The sequence below is a fragment of the Cornus florida genome, unplaced genomic scaffold, assembly GCF_030987335.1.
Source record: "Cornus florida cultivar Cherokee Brave unplaced genomic scaffold, ASM3098733v1 CherokeeBrave_3.0.0_Hap2_Chr06, whole genome shotgun sequence".
In the NCBI taxonomy this organism is placed as follows: domain Eukaryota; kingdom Viridiplantae; phylum Streptophyta; class Magnoliopsida; order Cornales; family Cornaceae; genus Cornus; species Cornus florida.
Genome location: NW_026775576.1, coordinates 102,370,014 through 102,380,922, shown reverse-complemented (window position 1 = coordinate 102,380,922; position 10,909 = coordinate 102,370,014). Strand labels below are relative to the sequence as shown.

At 34.9% G+C, this 10,909-nt stretch overlaps 1 protein-coding gene across 4 annotated transcripts; it reads left to right on the top strand.

Annotated features, from left to right (window-relative positions):
* The first annotated feature begins 2,372 nt into the window (after positions 1 to 2,372).
* On the top strand, positions 2,373 to 5,529 carry LOC132313457 (myb-related protein 2-like). Of its 4 annotated transcripts, none has more exons than XM_059812229.1 (7): positions 2,373 to 2,554; positions 2,643 to 2,857; positions 2,959 to 3,035; positions 3,384 to 3,438; positions 3,544 to 3,610; positions 3,717 to 3,786; positions 4,496 to 5,529. In XM_059812229.1, exons 2-7 carry the CDS (start codon positions 2,647 to 2,649, stop codon positions 5,252 to 5,254), a joined length of 1,239 nt encoding a protein of 412 aa, XP_059668212.1. In that variant the 5' UTR covers positions 2,373 to 2,554; positions 2,643 to 2,646; the 3' UTR covers positions 5,255 to 5,529. The 4 variants fall into 4 exon arrangements, with proteins under 4 accessions (XP_059668212.1, XP_059668211.1, XP_059668210.1 ...); XM_059812228.1 differs by having other exon boundaries at positions 3,541 to 3,610; XM_059812227.1 differs by having other exon boundaries at positions 3,526 to 3,610.
* The last annotated feature ends 5,380 nt before the right edge of the window (positions 5,530 to 10,909 follow it).

The window sequence follows — 10,909 nt, the reverse complement described above, 5'->3', positions numbered from 1 at the left end:
AGTCTCAAGAGGAAATAACACAGAGTACAAGAAAGAGCAACTACAAATGTTCTCTCTCCTAAAGTGGAGAATAATTTGCACAGGAAGAAAGTAACAGCAGATAGATACGCGCGCAGAGAGAATAACAATTGGGGGGCATTACGGCAATATCAAGGAAAGGCAAGTACTTTCCATGTACCATTACTGGAAAAGATCAATATTGGGTCCTAAAGAGACATGAAATGAAAGTAATAGCAAGAAGCTTATTCTATGACCCAAGTAAAAACATCAAAAGCTTTCTCAACTCACCAATCAAGAACCAAATGTATTTGTTTGTTAAAGAAAAAGGTGCAAGACAAGGTAAGGAAAGTAGCAGCAATTATGTTATCATAAATAGACCATTATCAATCACTATGGATGCAAAATCAACCTTAACATGTGATGATACTGGGGTACTTATAGAACTTATAATTCTTTTTACATGTCAAGCTCCCAAAAAAGCATTGGGTATTCGTGAATATTGCACTTTCACAGAGCACAAAGCAGGGTTTAGACAACTTTTCCTCTATAACCCTTAAACATTAGGATTAGCACCTTTTGTCATTTATCGAGATGCGCTACAAACAATATGCACACTGCTAAAAATAAGCTATCATAGTTATAAGAATGTAGACAATAAAATTAATTTAGGAAATTTTCACTGCATAAGTTTCCTACATCATACAATTAGAATATTTTTGTTTTTGCAATCAAATATCATCAAACAATTTTTAAAGTCCTATGTCGGATCCATGATTTTCTGATCCACAATGTGATGACAATACACAGGAGGTCTCGAATATCAGTAGTCATTTAATGTCATAACTTGCAAGGCACAAAATCAAGCACTTGGTGCAATTTATTCCCATCCACATCCCAGCAAGCTATTAAGGAATTCTGCTTTACCACTTTACCTAAAGGTTTCAATAGATTCTTCCAAACTGCAAAAAATTAAAAAATAAAATCCTGATATATCAGAATCAATTGATCTTCCTAAAAAGTTCAGTTGGAGTATTATATATGAAATTCATAGGGAAGGAATTTAACTTACTTTACACACACGCGAAAAAAAGTCTAACGATTTATATGCAGCCTTGAAATACTTGTTTTAGACAATAACAGGCACCCCTTAAATGGGGCATGTGTAAATCTGTAGGTCCTCATTATTAGCAAGTTCTAGTTTTCAATCTTGTTGGATGATGTAAGTTGGCAGATAACTCCATTGCTTATATGAATTTAATCGGTATTAGTTGTTGATCATTTTTAGGCATTATTCTTTGTATTGTGTTTGCATTAGATACACACATATATACGAAAGAATACACATACAGCAAGAAGGGTATGTATATCGGTATATCCATAATAGAGTATCTGAATCTAACAGATGCTCAAGTCAAGGGAAGGGCAAGTGGTCCTCTCCAGGCCAAGATTGTATGCCTTTCATCAAATGCAAGTATTTAAGCAAGTACAATCCGTTTCCTTTATAGCTTTTAAAAGGTCCCAGCAGTTTCAGATTCGTCGATGCAGGGCCTTCAAAGCTGTAAAAAGAATGAAAAAGATTTGGTCCCTCTTCCATTTTAAACTGTGAGATGAATAAGTACCAAACTTAGTGAGGAGACAAAATAGAATGTATTCCTTATTCCATTTTGAGCCTTCGAACACTCCCAACGAGGAGCATCCAACCACCACTTATATCTTTTGCTTGAATGTATCTAATTCCAAGTTTTCAGATGCTCAAGTTCCTTTGCATTTATTCAGTTACATTTTTGTTTATCTCCACCTGCATTCTTTAATACAAATAGCATGAAACTAATCCTCATTTGCATTATCATTTAACTAATATGCACGTTTTCAAATTGCAAGTGAAAAAATAACAAGTGCAAGGTGAATGACAAAGAAATAGAGTTCCAATAATTTTCCATGAGGAAAAGAGGGTGCATTGAAGGTTTCAATTGCCATGGAGATAGTGGATTCCCCTAATCAAAGTTAGAAATTGTTCTCCTATATCTGGGAATATGATTCCTACTTTTCTAGACAATGAATACGAATGCACATAAATAGATACTTGTGAATCTATTCTAGTATTTATTTTAAGGTGTGAAGTGTTTCAGGAAGTTATAGTGCAGAAGAATTCAAATGGCCAGTGTTGTCTGAGAATGGAAATTAAAGTTGCTGGACAAGGCCCACAGGCGCGTAAAACTGGAAGGACAAGATCTCTTTTTGAGTCACTGTCAAGATTGGAGTGGGCTGGGTGCTGTGTTGCATCTGTCCAAGATTCTATCCCTTGCTTGGACCCTAGACCCCCTCCCTCCCACTCACCACCCTCTTACATTTGCTTTATAAGGACATCCATGAGCACACCTTTAGTTATGTGAGAATTTTGTCAATGAAGAAAGGAGATAGATAAGAGCAGTGAGCGACGGGTTTCATACACAAAGTACCAGAAGCCAGGGCTGTACTGTGAAGAATACAGAAGAATCAAATTTCACTTTTCAAGAGTCAGCAGATCGTATCGATAGACGGTGGAACTCATCAGGTAAAAACACATATATTTATATGAATAAGATTGTATAAAATTTACGTGATCCTGTGAAGCTAATACAAATTGTTCGTTCATTTTGAAGACGGATGTATCATCATCACAATCATCAAGGAAAGGACATCCACCCTTCCTCAAGAATGTCCTTCCCTCCAGAAAGGCATTTGTTCCTGCAAGGTGTGAATGGTCCAGGAGATTCAGGACTTGTCCTTTCAACAGATGCTAAGCCTAGACTGAAATGGACACCGGACCTCCATGAACGGTTCATAGAAGCAGTCAATCAGCTTGGAGGAGCAGATAGTAAGTGCATACAACACTTTGTGGTCAATAAGCAGTGAAAAAAAATTAAAAAAAAAAAAAACAGTTTTAAGCTAATTGAAGCATCTCATCTTTTGTTGCAGAGGCTACTCCAAAATCAGTTTTGAAACTAATGGGAATTCCAGGACTTACCTTATACCACTTAAAGAGTCATCTTCAGGTAAACAACTCAGACCACACCATGCCAATGTTTCATCAGAATTCAGGTCTTCTCTGGTATGGCATCTTCAGTGCATGAGTCACCAATTACAGTACCAAATCAAGGCAATGATTAGCAGTTCCGCCATTTTGCATAAGCAAATAAGTATCTTGTTCCACACCTTGGTCTGTCATGCTGTAATTGGTAGGCAACTGAAGAGGTCGGAAACACCATGCTTTAGAAGAGAAAATCTCCTACAATGAACTACAGAGACCCTTGTTGTGTTGCATGGCTTGGTGGGTTGGGGGTGCGGGAGGGGGGCATTGTCATATTGTAAGCCACACACTAACTCCACCTTTTGGCTGGCAGAAATACAGGCTCAGCAAGAATCTCCACGGACCAGCTAGTGCAAGCAACAAAACTGGTAAGTTCAAAACTCACCAAATCAGAAATTCTCAAATACTACACCAATTACTAGCAGTGGACTACAAAAATAACTCATCAGGTTTAGAAATGGTTGCAACAGCAGGAAGCAGGATGTCTGAGGGAAATGAAATTCATAGAAGCAATTCAAGCATTGAACCTCAAACAAATAAGTAAAGACACGACCATTTCATATTCTTTCTGTTCATTCATCCATTACTTACTTTGCAAATGATTTCCAAATTATATTTTCCTCTAACTATGGGATCTTATTTTCAGAACCTTATATGTAACCGAAGCAATACAGATGCAAATTGAAGTGCAGAGGAGACTCCATGAACAGCTTGAGGTATAAGAAAAAAACTAGAAATTTACCATGCATAATATTATTAAATGGCCTTTCCAATACTATTAACAAAATATTCACAGGTATTTATGCATACAAGATGTCAATGTACTTTCAGTATGCATGTAGTATTTCTATATGCTTAATGTAGTTCTTATTCCTGAACATGATAAAAAAAAATAATAATAATAAAATCTTTATTACCCCAGATGTATAACTAAAAACTTTTAATCATTGAAAAAAGTATATATATATATATATATATATATATATATATCTTCAGCAATGAATTTTTGAGTTTGAAATTTTTTTCCGTAAATAATTTTGAGTTTGAAATTGGCGGAGATTTATTTTTTCATAAATATTTTTATTCAACTGAAAAAAACATAAAGTAAATCCAAAAGATTGGTCGTTACAAGAACTGTACATAAATATAGTATTTACAGTATTGAATCATTTTTAAAAGTCAGAAAGTGTCACAAGCACCTTTATTTTTCAAAGGATACATTTCATTACATATCTAGGAACAAATGACCAATTTAATACCTTCAGAGATTGAACTTCTCCAGTACTTTAATATTGGTGAAATTTGTATGTACTTTGACTGCTACAACACGCACCGTTATCTTATTCCTGTCTTTGTTCCTTCTGAAGTTGGTAATGAATTTTCCCAGCTACTTCTTCAATAAAAATCTGTTCTGAAATGAAACAGGTACAACGACACTTGCAGCTCCGAATAGAGGCACAAGCAAAATATCTACAGGCGGTACTCGAAAAGGCCCAGGAGACCCTTGGAAGACAGGACTTGGGTCAGGTAGGACTGGAGACTGCCAAGGTTCAGCTATCTGAATTGGTGTCCAAAGTATCCACCAAGTGCCTGAATTCAGCATTTCCAGGGCTGCAAGAACTTCCGGTTATGTGGCCACAACAAACACAGACAACCCCGCCCACAGATTGTTCAATGGAGAGCTGTTTGACCTCCTGTGAAGGTACTCAAAGGGACCGAGAGATACACAACCGTGGGATGGGGTTAAGATCTTTAAATGGTAGTGCACCCTTGGAGTCAAAGGAGATTGACAATGAAACTAAGTTGCAGCTTACTGAACTTGAATGGTGTGAAGATGTGAATGAGAACATAAATTATGTTTCGTCAATGGCCAAGGATACACACAGAACATTCCCAGTAGAAACAAACTCTGGAGAATTATCGATTAGCATTGGACTTCAGGGAGGACAAGAAAATAGCACCAGCCATTCAGAAGGAAGATTTACAGCAAAGGGTAAGGATTTATACTTCCTTGCCCAAACCACCAACAGGGAACATTCAGCTCAACTAGAGAAAGAGAAGAAGCTATCCCAAGGGTATAAAATGCCTAATTTTGCACCAAAATTGGACTTAAATGCCCGTTACGAAAATAACGCTGCTTCAGGTTGCAACCATTTTGACTTGAATGGTTCCAGTTGGAACTGAGAATGTAAATTGTCAAAAAAAAAAAAATGAAGTAGTAAAATGAGACTAGATCAAGGGGAACACATACTCCAATTGTGATTTCGCTTCAGAGAAGGAAATTTTCAGCAAAGGAACCTCCTTCTCTCTCATCAAAACCAGGAGCATAATATGTTGAAATAACACGAGTCAATTGGATTTAAATATTCCCACGAGATGCAATTTCACTATATTGTACTTCATTTAGAGTTTTAATGAATACAATCGGAAAATATTGTATGGATATTTTCTTTGACGTATAATCATGCTAAAAAATCATAAAAACCCAATTGTTACGGTAAAAATCTAGGTTAAAGCAGAAAATATTCTAGCAACCAAGCACAGGGAGAGAAACCAGCATGTCTAAGATACTCTTGGCCACTATATGTCCTGAACTACTCCAAGAGAACTATAGATTTTTTAATGAATCCTTGTCCAGCTTAAATCAGAAGTTTTTTTTCAAGTATCAACTAAAAACCTGGTTGTCTATGGACTTTTAAACAATACAAGAAGGTGAATAGTTGAAATTTTTGTGAATTAATAAAAAACATTAAAACAAAAACAAATTTGTACAAAATAAAACAGCTCAAGAAAGAAAATATAAAAAGAAAAGCATCCAGAGTATGTAATTTAGTCTCGAAGAGTTGTTTTATAGTAGAAAGAAGCCTTAACTATTTTTTTACATAAATTCTTGAGATGGTGCATAGGAAGTGCTTGGCATTGAAGAAAACTTGACTGGTCTGATTAAAGAACTTGCAGTTCCTGTTGGACAAGTACCGCAAACCAAGAACACAATCAAACAATTTGACAGAACCAAGAACAGAAGATGACAACAGGAACTGAAGATGACAAGTTTTAGCCCCAAACCCCTCTGTCTCTTAACACTCTCCACCTGGGGCGCGGCTCTCAGTGTCATGTTATCTTTTAACACACTCCAAACTCTAAACGCCTACCAGAGAACTCTAAAAGCCTACAAGAGAGTTCTAAAACAGGATCCACGGCCCACAAGATAGCAAAAGTCGAAATAAAATTCAGACCACAACATCACAGTTATAGAAAGATTTTGAGAAATGAGGATTCTCAATCCATTTAGATAAAAAATTCTCAATCTCATATTCATATTTTGAGACTCATATTCATATTGTTGTATAAAAAAGGAACAAAAAAAAAAAAGGTTAATAATCAAGTAACGGAAACAGATAACAAGTATGCAATGTTGGAAGAAATGCATCTTTTACAACTATGATACATTTACAAAATATAACAAATAAATAACTTTTCAGGTAATGGTGATATTGAATAGTTATCATGAATCTTTATTATTGAATGACCTTTTCAGTTACAACCCCTTACCCAAAAACGTTGGAGACTTGATGCAGCTCTTCACTGGATTCAAAGATAAGCTACTCTTTGTGCCCCTTTCACCTGTACTAACTTGAGATCGAGCCTTGGTCCATACGGTGTATCTGCTCAAGGTTGCAATTTAACTCTCAAATGTTCACCAACACTTCACACTCTTAACTCGTTCAAACTCCTTTTACTAAAAAATGTAGGCAAAAGTGCAAAAAAACCCCTGAACTATTACAAATCGGCATTTTACCTCTTAGATTACAAAAATGAACAAGTCAGTACCACAACTATCAAAAATCGTGCAAATTAACCCCTGACACTCAATTCTGGCCACTTTCCGGCCCACAAGATCAGCACGTGACTGCCCTTTTCTTTTAATTCCGAAATTACCCTTGAATATTACAGTTGTAGCCCTCTGCTGTTAAATGACACTCAATTGTTTGTTTTTAAGGTAAGATATGCATATATAAGTATATATGTAAATATATATATATGTGTGTGTGTTTTTTCTATATATATATATATATATATATATATATATATATATATTATCATATATAATGTAGTATACTGGACAATACACATCTCTATATATATGTTTACTATTAATTTTATTTTTTTAAATTATCAAATTTAATGTTATATTTACTGGAACATATATATGTGTGTGTGTGTGTTTATTTACTCTTTCTAATTTATTATTTTGGTTGTTGTCGAGATATAATCTACTAATTCAGATAGCTTGCCAATGGTGTTTGGTTATTCGGAGTAGGGGACAAGGTTTTCCTATTGTTGTTTCTTCCATTACAAAGGACACAACTTTATATTCTTTGCGTAACCCAGACGAGGTGAATAAATTCTTATTACGCCTAGTGAGGTGGAGCAAAAATTATTGTTTCGGCAATTAAATTGCCTAGATTTCGAGAGAGACTAATAAAGAAAATGGTGCATCAGTCCATCAGCCCTTGGTGATCCTGTGCCCATTATAATTGCTATGTATACTTAAGTTGCCTCCATATTTGGATTCAACTTTCGTAACACAGAGCATGATATGAAATAGAGGAGTGCTAACTGGATGGAAGTTGATTACTCATGCACAATCTAGTACATAGAATCAAGACAGTATAGAGGTAGACCACTTTTCAGAGGCTGAGCATTTTTGAGCCGAAAAAGGAGACTTTCTTTCTCTTTTTTTTTGGAATGAAAAAACCCCCCGGCTTGAATTTTTCTCTCATGTAGTATGATTTGTGCTTCATTTAATAAAAGAAAATCCCGTTGGTATATTTATCTCTCTCTGTGTGTGTGTGTGTTATGTATATGTCATTTTCTAATAGATATTTGATGCAAGGGTAACATGTTTGTTGTTCCAATGGCAATGTTTCAGTTGTATGGAGGTGTCGATGGGGTAATTGTCACCGGCCACGAGGCCGGGAAGAGAGATGTTGATGACCATGCCGGAGGTGTCACAGGCAATGCCTTCCCAGGCTGTGCAGCAATTAGAAGAAGGTGTGCATGAATTAAGCATTTTAAAAGAGTCGTCGGTGATTTAGTGTTTGAATTGGAGTAATGCTTCGTGGTCTACTGTATGGCATGCTTGGGATGGAAATGGTGAAAGGAAAGGTGAGAAGAAGAGGAGGAATATGAGTGAGAAAGCATGTTTGTGATTGAAAACCTCCATTGAAGCTTGGAGTTTGGACGTGAGAGTTAAAACAGAGGTCTTGACTATTTAAAGGTATAAATCAACCAGATATTTAGGATTTATTATTATTTCCTAATGTGTTGCTGATGGTGGCGGTGGCAATCGTGTACGTATATAGAGAGAGAAAGTGAGTGGAGAGAGAGAGGGGGTGAGGTGGATGGAGAGAGGATGAGATGCATTTGGGTTCTCTTTCTACAAGCATTATAAAGATAGGCTCATGAGATGCAAGGTCTCTAATGGTGGGTAGTGGGTGGCAGTGATGGTGGTGGGTGGTTGGAGTGGCAGAGTTGTGAGAAAAGGTGGTGGTGCTATAGAGAGAGAAAAAGTGGGAATGGAGGCATGGTGATGATACCGATGTGTATATATACATGTATATATATATATATATACATGCGGCTAGAGAAGATGAGTTGCAGGTGGAGGTCGACGACGGCAGTTACAAATCGGCATTTTAGAGAGAAAAGATGAGTTGCTGATGGTGGTGGTGGCGGTCGTGTATGCATATAGAAAGAGAAAGTGAGTGGAGAGAGAGAGGGGGTGAGGTGGATGGAGAGAGGATGAGATGCATTTTGGTAAAATAATAAAAAATTGTTGAGGGGCATTAAGGGTATTTCACGCTGATTATTTATTTTGGTATTTTTTTTTTCTTAATTACAATGGGTAGTTTTATAAATCTACAATGAAGTTGCCCAAAAAGTTGCCGGAATCGACTTTTAGGGGTTAATTTGAACGATTTAGATAGTTGTTATACTGACTTGTTCATTTTTGTAGTTTAAGGGGGTAAAATGGCGATTCCTGATAGTTCAGGGGGGTTTTTTGCATTTTTGCCAAAAATGTATAACAATAATTCTAACCACTTTATTCTTTAGCGAGAAGGAGGCGATTGCAATTCTAACACTAGTTTTCCAAATGGCGCTAGGTTGAACAGCAAAGTAGCAAAATTGCAATTTAGGGTCTGCCAAAACTATAGTTACGACTTGGCCCAATTTTACACATTTTTGGACAATTGAGTACATAGGAAAGGGTGGATATCAATCTTAAGAGAGAGAGAGAGAGAAAGGTGCTTCCCCAAAAATAACGAACCCCAGCGCGGCGCAGACTGCACCAAAGAATGCTTACCTGGTACTTTTCGGGAAAAAAAAAAAGAGAGAGAGAGAGAGTGGAGGTATTTTCTTGTTTTGTAAAACATGTCTGATTTAGGATGTGAAATTTCTTTTTTTTTTTTTTTAGGGTTTTTAAACTTTTTGATGTGTTGTAACTGACTTTTGTCCTAAAGTTGATGGTTTTGATCTTTGATTGAGTAAACTAAACGATTGCCCTTCATCAACATTCTTTATTGAGGGGTCAATCTCATGATTTGGAAGTATTAAAGGCGCCTTAATAAGTTTGATCTTATTAAATAGGGCTTATTTTCTTGGAAGGTATTGGTATTGTTATGATTGTGATATGTGCGATGTTTGTTAACCATTGATCATTCTATCGTGGTTTAGATGCATCAATCACTCATGGATTGCGGCTAGCAATAACTTTTTGTGTGTCTTAATTAAGCTTTGATCCATCGATCTATGATAAAATGTCATTAAATTATAATTTTCACAATATTTGAGATAAATTTGTAATTTTATATAAGATACTTTCAACTCTTAAAATATGTTTACAATGTATGTCACATTTTTTATGTGTAAAAAATATTCTAAAGTTTTAATTTGGTGCAAATATACTCTTTGAATAAATTTAAATTCTAAGTTAACTAAATTGACAATGAACAAGTAAATATAAAAATATAAAATAAAAATAAAAGTATAAAAGAAAAGTAATGATAAAAATAAAAAATAAAAAACAAAAATAAATTGCAAACTCAAAAAATAAATATGCTCCAAACTCTAAAAATCAGTGTACACTGATTTTGGGATTTTTATTTTTAGTTTTTTCTAACAATGTTGGTATGGAAAATAAAATAAAATGAAGAAAAAAATTTTTAGTAGAAAATAGTTAATTAAAATCTCAAAAAATTCAAATCCTTATTTCACAAATTTTCAAAGTTAAAAAAAAAAAAAAGAAGAAGGTTTAGAGATATATATAGAGAAAAAAGTTTCAAAAATATATGTATAAGGTAATGTGCACATAACACCCATATATTATTATATTAGTAGCATATATACCCTTTGGGTATTTTCGGAATAGTAAAAGGGCAAAACATGTATTACAACACTAATTTATATCAGATTTCTGATTGAGGGATATTTTTGCACAATATGAAAAAATTAACTTTGTTTTTTACACACTTTTTCAAATAAGAACAAAAATGCTCAGCAAAATATATTTATAAATATTTTCTGCAGATGTCCCAATTTTAAAACTGTGACATTTGAAATTCCATCAAATTCAATTTTAGTTTTCATTTATCCATTCCAAATAATAGTATTCCCATTTGAAATTACTCCACATAAATTCAATTTCGGTAACCCATTTATAACAGGGGAGATCCATTTTAATTTTAGTACACGTGTCACTTTGGTAAATTACAAGACGCCTTATTAACTCATTCAACACAAGGATATTTTGGTAAATTTGTATTTTAGGAAAAGTTT